At 39.1% G+C, this 21282-nt stretch overlaps 1 protein-coding gene across 1 annotated transcript; it reads left to right on the forward strand.

Moving 5' to 3' along the window:
• Window positions 1–2290: 2290 nt before the first annotated feature.
• LOC135154056 (uncharacterized) lies at window positions 2291–8458 on the forward strand. Its single transcript, XM_064099120.1, has 2 exons — window positions 2291–2522; window positions 4584–8458. The coding sequence occupies exon 2, from the start codon at window positions 4586–4588 to the stop codon at window positions 6587–6589; it is 2004 nt and encodes a 667-aa protein (XP_063955190.1). The 5' UTR covers window positions 2291–2522; window positions 4584–4585; the 3' UTR covers window positions 6590–8458.
• The last annotated feature ends 12824 nt before the right edge of the window (window positions 8459–21282 follow it).

Genomic DNA, 21282 nt, shown 5'->3' on the forward strand with positions numbered 1-21282 from the left:
AACATTGCATTAGGTGATGTGCTTAATTGATCTTCTTTGTGCTCGCGTGCCAAACGTATACGTTGAGCTGAACGGGGATCAGTCTTTCTCTCTCTCTCTGTCTCTCCTACCTTTCCGAAATTAAAACGGTCCCTCGATCGGACATAGTTATTTAGACGCAGGACAAATAATGCTCTGACAACCAAACTAACTTTTCGTCAGCATCAGTAAAAATGTGAATGGGCTTTTAAAAACTAATACTTAAACTGATCTAAAATTGATCTTAGATCGATCTTAAAATTGATTTTGGAAATCGATTTTAAATTAATTTTAAAATCGTAATTGTACCTGTTCTAATTAACCGATTTTAAAATCGGCTCCCGATTTTACCACAATCGGCGATCACCTGCCAATCTTCGATCATGCCCCTTGAAGGGAAAATCGGATATAAAATATCGGCGTAGATCACGTTACCTTGCTCCATGCTACCGATGCACGCCGTGTCCGACCGTGGCCGGGTCCCTCCTTGGGGCCATTGCATGCAGGCATGCATGTCCGCACATGGGAATGACGATGTAATATCGATGTGGCAGATATGGCAAGTTCCGACTCGGAGTCCTCGTATAAAAACAGTAGAAGTCTGGATGTATTCTAGGATAGTTGAGCCACATGGCTGATTTGCTTGTTTGTTATGTTAAGCAGTAGGCGAGTGCATTTTATTTAAGGCACTTGCCGGCTTAACACGAAACTAGAATTTCAATTTCATTTCATTTTCCCAGCGTGTTTGTCCCATTGAAGACATCAAATCGCATCGAAATAAAAAAAATCGCCAAAAATCCAAAACCCGAGTGATTACGAACGCGACCCGAGTGATTATAATAAGCCTCCATTGTGGGTCTATGGGATAGAAGGCCTGGCTTCGTATGAGATTGAGAGTGACCTTATGTTCGTAAATGATTTTTACTCTCTAGAAGCCGCCTGGCTACTCTGGCAGCGGCAGAGCTTCCGGCCAGTTGCCGGTAGATCTCCGCTGTCGATGTAGCCTCTTGTCGAGGCCCTGGCGGCTGCTTCCGGAGCGAAGCGAGGGCTTTCCTAATTCGCGAAGCGAATTAGGCCTGGCGCGAGCCAGGGCCTCTTGACATCTGAACTGAATTATATATTCATGAGGAACGTCTTCCTAATGAATATACATGAGTCATGATATTACCGGTCACCGAGTAAACCAATGAAATGTCAGAGCTGTTTCGTCTTGGGTTCGGAATACTATATAGTAGGCCTAGTCCACTATTCTGCAGGGGATTAATTTAATTGCGGGACACTAAAGGTAGGGTGTCTGAAGCCACACTGAAAAGTGTCAGCATAAAACAGGCTAATTTAGGGGAAAATATGGCACATTTTTTCGGGGAAGTTCAGGCTACTAGAAAAATGTGATCTGAATTGATTATTAACTTGTGTTTGGCATGTATGGAAAGAGAAAATACAGGGGCATCTTTTGACAGTAAGGACAAGTTTATATGATCATTTTAAATAAAGATTTAGAGATAGATTGCAAACCCTTATTTTTGTGTGTGTTGAGATTGCCATTTCTCCATGCGTTTTCTATGGGAAAATGACATTTCTGTTTTGCACAATTTTTTTCACTTTGTCGCAATTTTTCATTGTGATCTGGTTTCCAAATATTTATAAAAATCATACCATCAGATAGAGCATAAAAAATCCTATTGGACTCTTTATGGACAAGTTTTTGGCATTAATAATAAATTTATAACAGCTCTCGGAAGCTAAAATTTTGGATTTGTGTGTGTCCATTTCTTAACTACACAGTCTATGGCAGAGAAATGCTGAAAATTGACCTAATTTCATTCTTCTTTTTTGCAGCCAATAATGGGATTTTTTTCAAAAATGTTACATTTCTGTCAGTCTGAAGGTCATTTCTCTTCAAATTCACAAAGAAAATGTGATATTTTCTTGAAATAAGAAAAATAATTTTTTTCTCCAGACACCCTACTAAAGGGGATATAACCAGCAAAATGCTAGTGGTACTACTACTACTACTACTAATAATAATACTACTGGCCGTAACAGACCCATCACCGCCCCGAAACTTCCCGGGAGATACTGCTCAGCCGCTGGTCAGACTCGAGTCAACTCCTAACCAACTCCACCCCAGCTTCCCTCACTGCTGTGGTCGTAAGTGCCTAAGACCACAGGGTATGGGTAGCTTGCACGCGCGCGTCCCAAAATGGGGAGATCGCGAACGGACGGCCGTACGTTCGCAAGGGGCCTTGCCTGCGTGGAAGCCATCTTCATCACTTGAGAGTCGACCGGTGCGAGACGAGGACGTCTGTGTTTACACAAATCTACCTTCTGCTTCGCCCGTTCGCCCTTCGGGTTTCATCTAGTTGCGGCAATAATACATCACATCGGCAATTATACATCTACACCAAGAATACGTCACACCAGCAATATCCACAAGTTATTTAGGCCTGCTTTTTGGTTACCTTATCATTAATTTCAACGTGCCTTGCACCAACTTCCTACTGGTGAGTATATCTGTGAACCTTCCTCCTGTTAACCTCACTTTCCACTCTTTCCCTCACAGGTGATATATATACATATTAGCCATAAAAATTACTACAGTGGCGTTGCGAGTAGGATTCGAACCTACGCGGGAAAATCCCATTTGATTTCAAATCAAATAAAGGCTCATAATAACTGGTCAGTTTTTGCTCGTTTAATTGATAATGTAGTTCCATTAAGCAGGCAAAAACCTGTGAATGATGATCATTCAGCGGACATGTGTGTATCTCATATGGACATTTTATTTAGGGAAAATGACCCAGAGATTATAGTCAACCTTGATAGTGGCTCATTTCAAGACAAGGGCAAATCACCCAAAAAAGAAAAAGAGGGAATGGAGAATTGTGAAATTCCTTTTGTTAGTAGCATTTCTTCTGATTCGGATTTTAAGTTTTTAGAGCATCAAGTTAAAGATCCTGTGTTATTTCATTTAATACAATGGTTAAAAGATGGGACTGAACCAGAAGAAGGTATTGTTATGTTATGGGGTGAGAGGCAGAAGGCCTTGTGGATTAACAGGGACAACTTTTATTTAAAAAATGGTGTTTTGTTCAAGAAAGGTGCCCCAAAAGATAGGATAGTAGTACCCCACAGTTTACAATCAGTCCTTTTAGGTCTAAACCATGATGTACCTCTAGCTGGGCATGCTGGAATAGACCGTACTACAGCTAAATTAAAGGAAAAATATTACTGGTATGGCATGACCGTGGACGTCAGGGACTTTATCGCTCAATGTGACATTTGTAATGTTAATAAGAAACCTGCACGGAAAGGGCGCCATGCTATGACTATTTTTCATGCCGGTGTACCGATGGAAAGGGTACATTTGGATTTTTTGGGACCACTCCCTAAGACAAAGCAAGGAAATGTCTATATTTTAGTTATAGTTGACCAATTCACAAAATGGGTCGAATGTATTCCCCTTCCCCTGCAAACGGCAGAAGTGACTGCCAGAGCAGCTGTTAATGAGTTTTTTACCCGTTTTGGTTGTCCTTTGCAAATATTCACCGACCAGGGTCGGAACTTTGAAAGTAACCTTTTCCGTTCCATGTGTAAACTTTTACACATTCACAAAACTAGGACCACTGCATACCGACCTTCGGCCAACGGGCAGGTAGAAAGGTTTAATAGGACATTAATGGATGCAATCCGATGTTTTATTAATTCAACACCAACTGAGTGGGATTTCTACCTCCCACAGCTAGCAGGGGCAATCAGGTCCACAGTAAACCGGAGTACAGGTTTTACTCCGAATATGTTAATGCTGGGAAGGGAAGTGATTCAGCCAGTGGATCTGATCTATCCTTTGCCTCAGACAGAGGAGCATATGCTTGTAGATGAGTACTGTTCTTCTTTGAGGGATTCGATTGGCAGGGCTCATGAGGCGGCGAGAGACAAGCTTCAGTCGGTTGTGAATACCAGGAAAAGAGACTACGACCTAAAGATAAGGCAAAATTCTTATGAAATTGGGGATAGGGTTTATTTCCTTAATTCAGGCGTAACATCTGGTAAGGGTAGAAAACTCAAGTCCCCCTGGAAGGGACCAGCCACTATCATCCATAAGTTCACACCTTATCTTTATCAAGTGGCTTATCGTCGAGCTACCTTCGTGGTAAATCACGACCGGCTGAAGATTTGCAAAGACAATAGTCCTGTTCCATCATTATCACTTCGGGGTAACAAGCATGAAAGATACTGTCTCTGTCGTCAGAAGGATGATGGTACTTTCATGATCCAATGTGACTATTGTTTTGACTGGTATCATGGGCACTGCATTCGTATATCCCAAGAGGAAGGGGAGGCTATGGATAAGTTTAGGTGCCCTGTCTGCAAATTGAGGCAAAGTTATGGATTAGATGGTTTTCATGTTTGCTTCGTTTCTTTCGACCCAGCAACCATGGGTGAAGATAATTTGAAATGCATTTTTTGTTAACCGTGATTTGTTTATTAATATCTGCCTGGTTAAAGGATGGCAGATAATCAAATTGTATTTTTTTTGGTTTTTCTTTCTCCCATTTGCTCAGGTATGGAGAACGTAGAGTCCATGGAAGTGGACGACGGCTTGAGCAAAGGCAAGGCCCCCGATGCTAACGACGTCGCGGGCGATTCCTTGGAGGCGCTTCCAAGTAAACCGGAAGTGTCTTCAGAGACAACCCTTGCAAAGGGTCCGGGTAACGCAATTCCCAAGGCGCCAATTGCTGGCACTCCCCTATCTCCTTCGAGGAAAGTGGGTAGAGTGAAGCGGGGAATTATGTGCCCCTTTAGGGGGTGTAAGGTTGTCCTCAGAAGGGACAAATTAGCTAACCACTCATTTAGGTTTCATTTACCCCTATGTTTTAAGATGGAATCCTCTGAGTCTTGGCAGAAGATGCGTGGCCTGCGCATCAATGCTCTGTTTACTCTTTCACAAGAGCTTGGAGTAAGAGGGCTAATAGGGTTGTTTGATTTCTTATTCAAAAGGTGGAATTGTTCGATTAAGACTCAATTTCAACTCGAGCTTGTCGATGACATGATACACCTTTCGAGAGAATATGGCTGGCATATACCTCCTCGGTTTAACTTGTCACCACCAAATTCACCGGCAATTCTCATTCATTGGCGTCCCTTGCTATTTTTGGTAGGCCAATTACCTCGCACCAGACAAATTTGGTTCAAGAACAGATTCTCAGTTCTCTCCGTTCCTTCTATAAAAAAGGAGCAGGTACCACCTCCCCAAGAATGTCAGCACAAACCAGCGACACAATCAGCGCCAATTGCTGCTCCACCAGTGGTGCGTACGTGCAGTTCTGAGATTCCAATTGCGCATTCACAATCTGCGCCAATTGCAATGACCATTCCTGCTAGTGCGGGCGTGGCAACCTCTACCTCGCCAGCAAGGCCTGCGCCAATTGCAATGACCATTCCTGCTAGCGCGGGCGTGGCAACCTCTACCTCGCTAGCAAGGCCTGCGCCAATTGCAATGACCATTCCTGTCAGTACGGGCGTGGCAACCTCTACCCTGCCAGTAATGCCGTCAAGGTCTGCGCCAATTGCAATGACCATTCCTGCGAGTGCGGGCGTGGCGACCTCTATATCAGCAGCGATGCCGTCAAGATCTGCGCCAATTGCAATGACCATTCCTGCAAGTGCGGGCGTGGCGACCTCTATCCCAGCAGCGATGCCGTCAAGATCTGCGCCAATTGCTATGTCTGGTCCTGATGAGTCAGGACCTGCTCTAACAGCTTTTGACGCACATTATCACCCTGACCGTTTGAGCGCACATCTCGGGCATGTTACGGAAGAACAGTTAGCACCGCCCCGTGTTCCGGTCAGAGTTATAGGAGGCGTTATGAATTTTTGTGACCCAGGGACGTACAGCCAAATGCCGCGTTTAGTTGGGCATCCTTGGCATCTTGCTATTGGAATTCACCCTTCGCGCGCAGGTACATACACTGCAGACGATTTCGCATACCTTGAGCAGACTTTGTCATCTCGTCGGGTCTCAGGTATTAGTGAAGTAGGGTTGGATTACAATCTTGATCCAAGCACATGGGATTCCCAGATGCGTCTTCTAAATCGCATTTTAGAACTGGGCACTTTAGGTTATGTCCTTATTATGCACATTCGGGGACCTAAGGGAAACCCGGACCTTACTCGTTTGGTATACCGCAAGGTATTCAAGCAGGTAAGGTTGTACTGTTCCGTTTATCAGCGGATCCACTTACATAGCTTTTCGGGCGATCTAGAGACTATGAACGAATGGGTATCTAATTTCCCAAAATGCTATGTAAGTTTCTCCGGATTGTTGCGTGTATTCACGTCGGATCAGCTTAGCGCACTGCGGCACTGCCCGTCAGAACGACTGCTGATCGAGACGGACTCACCATATTTGCCCCTCAGGACTAATGTGGGAGTGAATACACCCAACTATATTGGAGATATAGCGGCTGCAATTGCTGAAATAAGAAATGTTCCTCTCAAGGAAATTCTGCAGAGGACCAGCAGAAATTGTAGGCTCTTGTACCTAGGTGTACATGAAAGCAGCACCTAGATACAGGGAAGTAATTTTGTACATACCTTTTTTGTCTTTGGTTTGTTTTTCTTTTACAAGAAAGATCAGAGTTTGATCTAAATACCTGTAAAATTGCAATGAAAAGTGCAGAATATGACAGGTAAAATATTGCAACAAATACAGCAAAGACAAATTGTATCAACTAATTTTCTGTTAGTACTTGTGCTAAAACTACACATGAGTACAAAGAAAAGAATACCTTTAACCTTATTTTTTATTATTAATATGCAGGCAAATTGTTTTTTAAGGGATTCCCTGGTAGTCTCGGTATTGGTATCAAGTGAATCTTGTGATCGCAAGTTTGGGAATCAAAATATTTCAAAAGTCACATAGATACAAAACCCCTTGGACCTTTACTTGAGAGCTGGTTAGGTATTTAAGAAAAAAAATATATATATATATATTAGACTAAAAGATACAGACTTGTGACGTGTTAATCTACTAGTCCGAACACTTATTGAGGGATTCTCTTTCCTGATATTTAATACTAATCCATGAGCGCGACAGTAGATTAATATATGCGTTCTTACCTTATTTGGAATCATTGCGACCCGTACAAGGGCCATGATCAAATTTTTGGATACTACCCGCTTGAGGGTTTATTTTTCTATCCTTAAATTAAAAGGCGACAACGCTGTCCTAAAGTCGGGGGGAGTGTGGTCGTAAGTGCCTAAGACCACAGGGTATGGGTAGCTTGCACGCGCGCGTCCCAAAATGGGGAGATCGCGAACGGACGGCCGTACGTTCGCAAGGGGCCTTGCCTGCGTGGAAGCCATCTTCATCACTTGAGAGTCGACCGGTGCGAGACGAGGACGTCTGTGTTTACACAAATCTACCTTCTGCTTCGCCCGTTCGCCCTTCGGGTTTCATCTAGTTGCGGCAATAATACATCACATCGGCAATTATACATCTACACCAAGAATACGTCACACCAGCAATATCCACAAGTTATTTAGGCCTGCTTTTTGGTTACCTTATCATTAATTTCAACGTGCCTTGCACCAACTTCCTACTGGTGAGTATATCTGTGAACCTTCCTCCTGTTAACCTCACTTTCCACTCTTTCCCTCACAGGTGATATATATACATATTAGCCATAAAAATTACTACACTGCACTGCACAGCGGAGATCGATAATCGACGCCCCGGATCGACCGGTGGAATCGCATGAAATATTAATTTTTTCCATATCCTGTGGGTAGATTTACAAAGACATCTCGTCCTTTCAGTGCAGAGTTAATTTCATCGACTTGCAAATCCTTAAATCGGTCAATATTCAGCGTTTTAGAGGCATATTCAGTGCTTTTTTATATTTCGTCGTCACTCTTCGCCAAGAATCCAAGCCAGGCCCAGGGTCGCCATTCAAGAGGAGCTCATGAATATTTAATATGACATCAAAGCAGCTCGCGCTCTTATTGGATGATTTTCACCGACCAGTTTTTGGTCGGTGAATTGGTAAAAACAATAAAAAACAAAAGAAAGTCGGCGAAATTCGGTACAGATGTCAAGAGGCCCTGTCTCGCGGCGCTCTGCTTCGCTCTCTCCCGTGCTTTGCCATGTTCGCTCGGAAAGCAGCCGACAGGGCCTCGACAAGAGGCTACTGTCGATGCGGGTTTCCGCCATCACGAACTCGTAGCCTAACACTACAGGGAATAAGATCTAAGTTTTATTTTTAGCCCTTACCTTTAGCTCTTCCGACGGAAAATACATCGTTTGAAATTGGGATAATGATACCATCTTCTTCACTTATGCAGACGAATTGTGCCCACGGGCTGTTGTTTGCCATTTTTCAAGGAAATTTCTAATGAGTTATCGGTCTCAAGAACTCTCAGTCAATCTTCAGCCAGGATATTTTATGTACGACGTCGACGCATGCGTGGTAGTACCGCTCGTCGATCTTGTCTTGACTTGATATTTGTTTTTATTTATTTACCATTTATTCTATTTTTTTTAAATCTTTTTTATTTATTTATTTGGGGGGGGGGGTCTTCGAGATCAAGTTTTGCTTGTTATTCTTTAACGTGGGCATAATACAACTGATCATAATTGCATAAGGTTACAAAGAGCGCAAATAATATATTTTAAGGTACTATTATTGAAAAGTAAACATAAATACAAATTGATGCATGGTCCAGTTAAAATTGTACTGGTCCAGTCTTGAATTGTAACTGGAATTCTATACTGGTCTTGTGTCTGGAGTTTGTTACTGGTTTCACATGGTCTTCAAACTGGTATCCAACTCAAGCTGGTAAGACTGGGTGTTACTGGTAGCCTATTTCCTACTGGTCTGACTGGTCCTCCAACTGGTCGAACTAGTCCTTCAACTGGTCTTACTGGATCAATTTACTATATGCATTTAGTTTGTTATATATATACCATGGTCAGTGAAATGTGGTGGAAAAGATCGATTAATCTTTCTGCGGTAAATTTAAATGTGTTATGTGAAATTACACATTTTCATTGTGAAATAGTTCGCACAATTATTTAGAAAGTTTTTAACAACATTGAGTGCCATTGCAATGATATTCTTTTCTAAATCCTGATTTTTCTTTAAAAAATAGGAAGTGTGCAAATGAGGTAAACCACGTGATCAGCATCATCAGAATTACTGGTATTACTGGTCTTGACCAGTAATTCAATTTCAAACAATAAATGGAATTACTTTTGACCTGTTGACTATATCAGAGGAATATATATTTGATCTTGATAATAAAAGGAAATAATTATTATAATAATATTAATACTAATGATTATAATAATGATAATAATAATAATAATAACAATAGGCCTACAATAAGAATAATGATAACATTAATAAGAATGATAACAACTATGATATCATAATATATAATCATCTTCATCATAATGATAATAATAATAACAATGATAATAATAATAAATACAAAAATGATAATAATAAAAACAATATTAATAATAATAATAAGAAGAAGAATGATGATGATAATGATACATGATAACGATTAATAACTTTCTCTGAATTGCAAGATTCATTTTCCACAATTCGTCAAATGATTTTGACTTGAAATAAAGTCATTATTTTTATTGGACCAGTTACACCAGTTTGATGAAAAACAAATTAACTGGTATTAGTACTTTGCTTTAACTGGAATACAATTGTTGGAACTGGTCTCCAGTTGATTTTTACTGGTCCACTTAAAAATCAACTGGCCCAGTAAAAATCTTCTGGAAACCATTAAAAAAAATTACTGGTCTTACTGGTTTTTTCTTCTGGGGGGGGGGCAGATGGTCATTTTTACGTTTTTGTACACGGTTTTGGACAAAGTGCGGGGGTGCATGGTCAGCCCCGGAGCCCCCCCCCCCCCCCACTTTCAAACCGCTCCGCAGCTCCTGCTTGGAGGACATTGAATAATGTAATAATAGAATACAAAAGAACAAATTGGGATATGACATCATCAATTCGCTCAATAATTTAAATCTTTAAAATGTCGTAACTTCGTTGATGAATTCCGAATTCGATGGAATTTCGAGTGTTGTGTTTACATGATTTTTCTTTATTTTGTTCAATCATATTATTCTGAGCCTCATTTAATCATTATAGGCCTAAAGAAAGAATTTTAGTAGTGCAATCGCAACGGCAACAGTACTATTTTTTAAAGTCATACACGACACCATGCAGAGATCACTCAAATACTGCCATCCAGAGCCCGATGGACTCCTAGAGCTATAGATAGCCAATATATTCTCAAAATCAGAGTAGGGGGAACATTTTCATTCCATCAACGTGATGTCACCCGCCTGCCCATCACCAGCTTGATTACATAGGCCTACAACTGATCGCCAACCAGCATCTGTATGTAGATGCTCCCCCCCCCCCCCCACCATCAGGGGCCCGGGATCGAACTATATTTTTGAGGAGGGGGTCTACCGGGGGGCTGGTTTGTGAATAAAATGACAAACAAGAAAAAAGAAAAAAGGATTCGCTACAAAATTAAAGATTTTTTTGTCACACTTCTACATTTCAGCAGACTAACCTGAAAAAAGGGCATGCTGCCTATGGTACATAGGCTCCTATCTAAGCAGCACCCCCAGAAAATCTGGGAGCCGTTACTTTGTTCTAGATACGCCGCTGTTTTACGCCCCTCATTATCCTTTTGAACAGATCATTTACATGTATTTATATCAATCAACAGCCACTGCGAACGTGAAGCGAGCGAAATTTTGAATATCATAAGATGATCTGAAAGATTTGTGTTAGTGACTGATATTGTTGGGAGCTAACAGTGACTGCATGGATGGAAAAATGTTCACAATTCAAAGAGTGAAAAGGGCGTTTTGGAACACTTTGCAGCTTGAGTAGGATGCTTATGCTATGGTAACATTTACTATACACATCTTTTTTCTTCAGTTTTCAAAATTTCTGGGAGGAAGTGGGGGGGGGGGGGTAACGATCTTGACTGGGGGCAAAGGCCCCCGTTCACCCCCCCCCCCCCCTTGGTGCAGCCACTGTGCTGAAGCACCCCAAGCACACACTCAGATATTTTGATGCCTTAACAGACCATCATCCTCCTGCTGGTGTCAGTGCCCCATCCAACATCTTGCCATCTACTATAGATTTCTCCATCCCTCTGATAATAATGAGCCCTATAGATACCCACCTAGATGTACCATCTACCAGAGATGTTGATGCCTCACCAGAGCACTTTCCACCTGCTGGTGACAGTGCCCCATCCAACAACTTGTCATCTACTATAGATGTCCCCATCCCTCTGATGATAAGAACCCTTGAAACCCACCTATATGTACAATTTCCCGGAGATGTGGATACCCCCACCACAGGGGCGTCGATCCATTTTTCAGATTGGGGGGGGGGAGCAAAATCATTAACGTTCCAAAGGCGCTCGATCGTACAAAACACCCACCCACACACACACACACAACACACACGCACACACACATATATATATATATATATATATATATATATATATATATATATATATATATGTATATATATATATATGTATATATATATATATGTATACATATATATATATATATGACTCATGAGACACAGACACGTATCTCACTACACAGATAGTACCAGTGCCGAGAGTGAGCTCAAATTTCTTTACATTCTGAGCTGAAAACTTGATATTCTACGCATTTTTGGTACCAATGATAAAGATTTGTATCTAAAAGAAGAATAGATGCGAGCGCGAAGCGCGAGCTGAAAATTTTGATATTTCGATCTGAAAAAATGACAGTTTACTGGACGTTTTTGATAAAGAACAAGCTATATATCCAAGAAAAGATGATTGCAAATTGAAGCAGTTCTATTGAGGCTTAGAACTGAAAACGGGACATTTACATTCACCAATTTAATAAGGAAAAGTATGGGTTTTTGCTACAGAAATGATGCGAGCGCGAAGCGCGAGCTGAAAATTTTTATATTCCAATCTGAAAAGCGGACATTTTGAGCACTATTTTAAATAAAGAACGAGTTTTGTATCTCAATCTCGCTTGCTGAACATTACAATCTTGTTTTTTTTTTATACATATCCGGAATTATTGGGGGGCAAAATGATATGTTTGCCCCCCCAATATTTTCATTGGTGGGGCGATCGTCCCCCCCCCTGCCCCCATCAGGGTCGACGCCTCTGCGGGCCCACCCAACAACCATCCACCTGCTGGTGTCAGTGCCCTGCAATGGAATCTGTTGGTTACTTTTCGATTCATTTTTCTTCACATTTGCTTGATTTGTTATAAATAAATACCATCGAGGTGCAAGTTAATAGAGTACGTGTTTGTTGTACACCCATGTACTCTATATGCGTGCACCCCATCAGTCTCGCTGATTCAATTCAATTCAATTTATTTTTCATTCTTCAACATAATACAAATAATTACAAGATAAATTAATTCAATTTAAATAAAAGCATGAACAAAATTCAACATTGAGTAATATATATATATAGACGTATGGTATAAAAGTTGATTTGTGATCGAAGATTTGCCGAAATAACAATGCACTAACGTCACACTTTACCTAAGTGAAATGATTTGTTAAATATTTAATACTTATGTGATGATAATTGTTTAAAAAACACATTGGATTGCATATACATTTGGAGAAATAGAGCTACTTGAATCACAACCATCAGCACAAAAAAAAAAATGCCGCTAGAGACCTCATCCGGTGTCAGCGCTTCTCGCTGGCATATCGGGAAGAATCTTGACTACAGACAAAACGAGGTGAGATCGAGTCCCAACTAAAATAACTAAAAAATCGATACAGAAAGTGAATAGACCGGAAGTCTCGACAATCTTTTTGTCATTTTAGGTGGGGGTACATAATGCACCCTAAGGGGTAGACGTGTACACGGCCATCTAAGGTGCAGATGGACACCCCAAATAGGGGTGCACACTGCAGTACACCCCTATTCGGGATGTATGTGTGCACCGCTAGGGGTACTCGTATAGGGGTGTAAAATAAGCCAGTTCGTAGTTCCACTCTGCGCATGATCAGAGGAAGGTCATTGGTACTAATTAAAGTGACATGGTGGTTTAAAATTTAATGAGATAAGCACCAACTTTGATGTCTTGATTATTCATATATTCTTTTGCATTGTGTTTTTCATTCATATCCACAAAAAACAACAATGCGTCCACGAACGACTGGTATTTCACAGTTAGCCAAGTACATTGTACAACATGCTAGAAAATGCATTCAAAGGAGAAATGCACATGTAACAATACCTTCATAGAGTGTTCATTGATGTGCTATTCTAGTCACCTGGTCTATTCAATTTCTTCATACTGCTATGTAAGGCATGCTTACGTAATATCTTGCTTTGAAATCTGCCTATCATAATAAAAGAAATGAAAGGTCATTTGAACAAAATTGTCCATGAAGTAACTGGTCTATTCAGTGAACCCAAATTTCTTAGTGTGTACTTGTCGTACGGGTCATTTAAACAACAATTTCTGGTCTCTATGCTGAGTGCAGTGAGCAATAAAGTTTTCTTTTATGTCAATGATAACGATATAGTGGGTATATGTGAAAAACTGATAACCAACAAAACTGTTTGATTATGGGTGAATCAAAGGGGAAATGATGTGTCGTACGGGAATCAGAGATGTCCCTTATTACAACACGCAACATTTTCACCTCTAATTCACCCAAGGACGATATTTTTTGTTGGCTGTCATTTTTTTACATGACTTCCCAGTCGTACTATATCATTTCCACTGAAAACAAATGAAAGTTCCTCGTATCTTTGGACAGCAGGTAATGTTGAAAAATGATGTGAAAATGGCTGATTTTTCAAGCATGGAATCGCCCATGAAGGTTATCAACACTTCTATCACCATTGTTGATAATCTTCGGTACAATGATTGTGATAGGTTACAACGTATTTTTTTAAACATGATGTATATATAGGGTGATTTTTAATATGATAAATATTTAATTAATATGAGTGGTATGTGTCAAAATAAAATGCACTGAAGTATTTTCTCCCCTTAATTAAGTATTTACTGCTTTACCCAGAGCTTTTCAATTTCTCCTTTATCACCAGGCAAGTTTTCGAATGCATCAAACATTTGTTCTTTTATAAGAGCACCGCCGTTAATAGGCAAGCATATTACTTTTTTCGCGCGAATTTCCTTTATCTTCACTCAATCGAATGTTTCCTTTTCCTCGTTGCTATGTGAGGGTAATCGAGTGAGAGCGAACGAGAATTGGTCATGTGATTTGATGACGGGAATCTGATTTGTCGGATTTGTTATTGGTGGCGCGATTTTTTGTGTGGTGGAAAGGAAAGAAAGCGATTGTGGGCAGAAGCAATTTTCGCCGCTTGAGAAAAAAATTCATGTTTTGCCAACCCAAGGGAAAGGAGTCTGACTGCTTATGAGAGGGAAACATTGTGTGCGTGTTAGCATGTATTTTCCCCCATTATTTCCTGCCAACCTTCTTGCTGTTTTGGAGCTAGATTGGGCAGATTGTCGGCGGTTGACGTGATCCTTTCAGGAGGCGGCAGGCAACGGGATCTCCGATAACCAGAAATAACTGTAAGTTTGTAGTCGAACGTTATTTGTATCTTTGTTTAAATCAACCCTGGAATATCATAACTTTGTATTATTTATTCACTTTAGGAATAAAATAATTCATGTTTATATTATTGCATTTTACAGGACGTACACTGTGTTAAAAAAAAAAAAAAAAAAAGGTCACATCTAGTTACCAACAATGCATATAGCATTTCCATTTATTTTAAAGCAGGTAAAAGAGCATTGTAGATTAAATGCCTTGCTCACGGCCATAGCTGCCGCGGCCGAGGATCGAACCCCGGACTTTTTCATGCGTAGTCAGGCGCCTTAGACCATTCGGCCACGGCACCTCCAAATATATTTATAAACGCAAGACCATATATTTATATATGGCCTTGCGTTTAGATAGGAAACGCCCTCTCTTGACAAATTTAAAGGGATGGTCATTTACTTTTTGTAAAAAAATCGGCCATTTTAGATTAAACTTTTGATGGCTGACATTTTAAATTTAATTTCTATTGAAAAATAGTATACACATTTAAAACCTGCAATGTGTTGCCCAAATTGTCTCAGTGTTTTTTCACAACATATGTATTATTAATTTTTTTTTTTTTTTTTTTTTTGGGGGGGGGGGGCAACGGATACAAATATTTATGTTCCTATATATGGTATACAATTTGTTTTTGTTTGATGGAAGTGAAATAAATAAATTTGAATTGAATTGAATTGAATTTTGTATTTTGGAACCAAGTATGTCATTTGATTTCCATTACTGTATTTTAGAACCACAGTAATTCTCTTGTTATTGAAATTGTATGAGAAGGTTTAAATCTGAAGATTGGTCATTTTTCAAAACAGCATTAGTAATAAGCCTGATATTAAAGCGACTTTTTGGTGACATTGGATTTATAGTTACTGTTGCTATTATATTTGACCTGTATAAGGCAGGAATTATTCAAACTCGTATAATTAAATTTTATTATATATGCTTGTATAAATCGTGACCAGGCTTTAGAAATGGAAATATATTTTTTAAATGATTGGCATAGGGAATTTTAATCATTGATACCCTAGCTTATTATTGCCCTGTAATCATTTTACAGCCGTATAATTATGCTTGTTTTTACTTGCACGCTGTAAGCAATTTTTTATCGAATAATGTACATACACTTGCACGCTGCACTTCACCAGTACGACAATACACCAGACGGTGGACTGTACTGTTTCCAGAAGAAGAAGAAGAAGTATATGCATAGGCTGGCTTATAAAGCCATCATCGAGTTGATGAGAGATATTGGCCGTGATCGAAAGGCACTGGATATAAGGACTTAATAATAATAATAATAATATAGGGTATTTATATTGCGCACATATTCACCTTGTTAGGTGCTCAAGGCGCTCCTATATTACCCGGCTAAGCTAGGCGTTCATAGCGCACACACTTGATCATCGGACACAAAGTCTACCGTCTAAATACGAGGACCAGCTACGTCTTAGACCGACGAATTTTATTCGCGGTTTTCAAGAACATAATGAACTGGTCCGTTATCTTTTACTTTAATCATGCTAATTTAGTTAAGATCATCACTACGATTTTTTTTAATATATGAATTTAATGCTCTGCTATGGAGTGAAGACCCTCAGAAGCACATATTCAATTAAGCTTTCCATAATTATTTCCTATTTTCAGAATCAGTTGTTGTCAACTTATATATATCATTATATTTGTTTTATATTATGTGGGGTTATTGATTTGAATTTACAAGTTTACACGATTTGTCTTGAATTAAAAATCGATCTAACTTGTAATTTTTCAATTTCTGAACGATTCTTTTTTTTAAATTTGTGTATCGCAATATAAAAAACTACATTATCTGTGAAAGTACATGTATGTGTCTTTTGTACCTGCCTTGTAGTCGGTGTTGGTATATTTGTTTGTTTTTTCGATTGCTTTTTGAGTGAGAAATGCAGCCTGGATATTGGTCTGAAGTCTGATAACAATTTTCAAATTGTTATTGAGTTAGAATATATGTTACCAATGTATTTCATGTTTCGTGTTCAATGGTTAATTCAGTGGCGTAACTACGGGGGGGGGGGGCATGGGGGGGGGGCACGTGCCCCCCCAATCGGCTAGCCAAAAAAAAACGGTGGAAAAGGAGAAAAAGAGGGAGAAAGGAAGAGAAACGTAGTGGGAAAGAAGAAATTATTGTTCATTTAAATGTTATATTATAGTTATGTTATGTTATATTACATAAGAAACCTTTTTTTTTCATTACTTTATATGAAACATAATTTGCTCAGAACCTATGTCTTCATTGTTCCTGGTGCTCGCATTGTCTGTTTAACGAGATATATAATCCTGTTGTACTCAAACCTCCCGTTTTCAAGTCAATATAAGCCAAATATATTTCTCGCACTTCGAGTTATTATTGTTTTATATAGTGACATAATTATGCTTCTTTTTCATGACTACTTAAAGTGATCGCCCCATTATAAGGTCTTAATATTAAACATTTCCTGTCCGTGCTTACGTTTGCATCAGTGGATTGGTGAGATGTGTCTGCTCTTCATGAATTCCTAAAATCAGTCCTTAAAATGTCCCTTTTTCTGATCTGAATACCATAAATTTTCAGCTCGCGCTTCGCGCTCGTATAATTTGGTTAGTAAAATACGTATGGTCTTAGCGCAATCCTACAAACAAGCCTTAAAATGCCCCTCTTTAGGTCTGAATTTTTTAAATTTTCCCTTCTAAAGTCCTTGCAATACTCGATTAGGGAGATGCGGATGATAATCATGATTACAATGAGTGCAATTGCTTCATGTGTTTAGATGTACAAAATCAGCAAGCGCTTGGTACTCGAATAAGATGACTATGGTGATTGGTGAGATATGTATACTCCTAATGGATTCCTAAAATATAGTCCTTAAAATGTCCCTGTTTGGGGTCAATATATACAAAAATTTCAGCTCGCGCTTCGCGCTTTAATTGTTTGTTTAGCGAGAAAGGTACGTATCATCATAACAAAAATTTGCTTATAATGTCCCTTTTTAGGTCTGACTATCAAAAATTTTCAGCTCGCGCTTCGCGCTCGCATTATTTGATCAGTGGGATACATATTTTTTTATGGCACTGTCCTTAAAATGTCTCTATTAGGTCAGTAAACCTGGCAACTGAGCGCGCTCACTAAGTGACTCAAAAATGTTCTGGTGCCCCCCAATGCCGTGACCCACGGTACGCCACTGGGTCAATTGCTTTATAAGAAAGTCGGAGGGTTGGAGAAATCAGTACTTTGCTCTGTTGAAAGAGACTTGAAGTGTATTTTGAGATGGCATGAAAGTTTTAGTATAATGGCTGATGATGATGATGATGATGATCCACAGCATTTATATTGCGCCATATATTTGTTAAAACATTCAAAGGCGCAAGCTCATCCAATAAGTTAATCACTACACATCTGCCAAAATAAGTGAGTTTTGAGAGACGGTTTAAAGAGTTCTATGCTGTCAATTTCACGAAGTGAAGAAGGGAGGGAGTTCCAAAGGCATGGAGCAATAGAACAAAAGGCACGGTCTCCAAATCCCGTTAGGTGTGTGATCAATGTCCCTGTATGGGATCAATATATACAAGAATTTCAGCTCGCGCTTCGCGCTCGCATTGTTTGTTTAGCGAGACAGGTACGTATTATGATTATAAAAAAATGCTTATAATGTCCCTTTGAAGGTCTGAATACAAAAAAATTTCAGCTCGCGCTTCGCGTTCGCATTTTTAATCAATGAGATACATATCCGTTTAATGGCAATGTCCTTAAAATGTCTATATCAGGTCATTAGGCCCATACCTGGCAACAGACTGCGCTTCGCGCGCTCACTAAGTGACTCAAAATGTTTGCTGGTGCCCCCCTCCAAAGTCGTGACACACGGTACGCCACTGTGTGTGATGGGTACATGAAGAGTGACACCAGTACCAGATGACTGAGATGAGCGCAAGCCAGGACGTACACGGCGTTGTTATATTAAAGGAAGGTCACGTATCCTGGAGCTAAACCATGCACAGCCTTGAAAGTAAGGAGGATGATTTTGTATTCGATCCTGTACTTAATTGGTAGCCAGTGCAACTCTGTGGCTAACGAATTCATCTGCTTACTTCAAAATACAAATGTATTTTTCTTTTAAATTCAATTTTTTTTATACGAGTCTTTACGACTATCGTTCATCATGATGTTTTGCCTGCCACCACTGCTTTTATCCCTGTTTTTATTAAACGAGCGCCCGCTACGTTTTACTCATGAATTAGAGCCTCTTTTACGTATTTGTGACTATTGATATTGGGACAGCTTATTGCGATTTTGGTAACCCCCCCCCCCCACACACACACACCTTCCGCTCAGCCTCTCCCAATTTCAAAAAAGTTGAGGACATTTATATCAAATCATTATTTTTTATTCTTTTATCAAAATCATTAAATGTCTTTTTAACGTAACCAAATGATCTAAAGGAGTAGAATCTATTTATTCAGTTAAAATCACTACTTGTATTAATACAGATTTTAAAGTGTCTCTGTTTAAGACATTTATGAATATTTTTTAGAATGTATACTATATAAAACGCTTTATTGATTACAAGATTGTGGTTTTCACAGTACGTGGTATAGTGTAATATATTTCTGTATTTTCTCACTCCTTTGAAGTTTCTGGGGTCCGTTTACTGATTCTCTTCGAAGATTACACACGCCTTTACGAATGACGGGTGACACCTTTTCTCGTGGGAAATGATATACTCCACATTATCATTGGTGTATACTTACCCCTAAAGAAAGGGTATCCATTGGAAAGCAACTTTCGAAAAGCTTTTAACGGCCCCGGTGCCATTGTAATACAGGAACTTCATCCTGAAAAAAGTTTGTTGTAAAAATATCAGGAAAAAAAATATATTGGTGAAGGTTTGAGGGAAATCCATTAAAGATTAATAAAGTTATTAGAATATTAGGTTTCGGATTTGTGACGTCATAAGCGAGCAGCTGCCCCATATGTTATGTAATATAAAATGCATAAATTTGAAAATGTTAATGGTCCCTGATTACTTATTTTTGTTTACTTTTTAGGAACGGGTCCCGGTGTGAAATGATTTGTCTACTGATATGGTTCAGTAAAAAAAAAAACAATTTTTCAATTTTGTGAAAAAAACGATTTTTTAATTGCTTATAGATATGTAGGAAAGCTGCTCGAATATGACGTCACAAAATAAATAATTGAAATTCGAATAACTTTTTTTATTTTTGGATGGATTTTTCTCAAACCTTCGGCAATATTTTTTCATTATTTTTCTGCTATTTTTACAACAAACTTTTTGCCAGGGTGAACTTCCCCTTTAAATCTCAACTTTCAGAATGTATGCTTTTATCATTTCAAACCCACAATTCATCTTATTTTGTTATTTTTTTTCGGACTATCATAGCTTCAAAATTACACATTTTATTCATATATTGAACAAACGGTCTTCGGCATAACTTAACTTATTTATCGCCGGATGGTGGCGTATCTAGGCATTATGACTCCCTATATGCAAACATTTAAGTTACGACACCCCCCCCTTCCTAACTGCACTGATACATCTCCGTTTTGGTATAAGCAAGGGGCGTGCCAACAAAGCGTTGAAATTCAATTTTTAACCCGATCTGTGCATTTTCGCTAATAAAGAATCCTAAAAAAATACACTGATATTAAACGGAAGAGGTCGATCAAAAACTGGACATCGGACATCCATATACATTTTCTGTTTTCTTGAATGGGAGAAAAATATTAAGTTCACAAAATCCCTGACATAAAATACTCATTGTCTAGTAATAATTAGCGACATTGACAAATGTTTACATTACGAGTGTTATAAGATCTAGTTAGGTGCGTTTATCTTTGTTACGAAGATTCAGACTTTTTTAAGACTTTCTTCCTCATTTTCCCCCTTTTTATTTTGCGATGTCTACTAAAAATCCACTCTTAGAGGTAAAAATTCTTCATTAAAATCAATGGATGAATATGTTATCTTAACGTATAATACAAATTCGTTACCCTGATGATTTCTATAAAAATAAAGTTTCCTAAAATAATAGGGGCGCGAAAGAAATCCAAGTGAGCGAGCTTTAAAAATCGTGTGCCATTTGAAAAGGCCTATCTTTAAAACCAGTTTTATGAATTAAACTATCAAATTCACCTTCAAATAGAGCGGGGACTTTGTCTCTCAATTTTCTTTTAGTTACATTTTTTTTCTTTTCTTTTTTCCCTTCTGTTTCGTGGTTGTGCCACCAGCCCTCAAAGTACCCCCGGGAATCGTTCCTGTATCCTTCTAGATGCACCATACTCTATTTTCATTTTTGGACTATCGAACAGACTTAGGGCCTGTATGCAATTTGGTCGTTTCGAAATATCGAACCTTCGGAATTATTTGAGCACAGCATAATTACAATGCCCTTTATAGCATTGAATTTTATGTTCACTGCTCTTTCTGATGGTATAAACGTTAATTGTTGTTCTTAGATCCAAATCAGATTGATACAGGTCTACTAAATTCTAAATCGCACACACGCGCATCATCACCCACAAACTTTAACACACACACAGTCGCATGCACCCACCCACACACATATA

This window comes from Lytechinus pictus, chromosome 5, assembly GCF_037042905.1.
Source record: "Lytechinus pictus isolate F3 Inbred chromosome 5, Lp3.0, whole genome shotgun sequence".
Lineage (NCBI taxonomy): Eukaryota > Metazoa > Echinodermata > Echinoidea > Temnopleuroida > Toxopneustidae > Lytechinus > Lytechinus pictus.

What these genes read in the sequence shown, in the direction of transcription:
- LOC135154056 (XM_064099120.1), top strand. Translation starts at nt 4,586, where the DNA reads ATGGAGAACGTAGAGTCCATGGAAGTGGACGACGGCTTGAGCAAAGGC.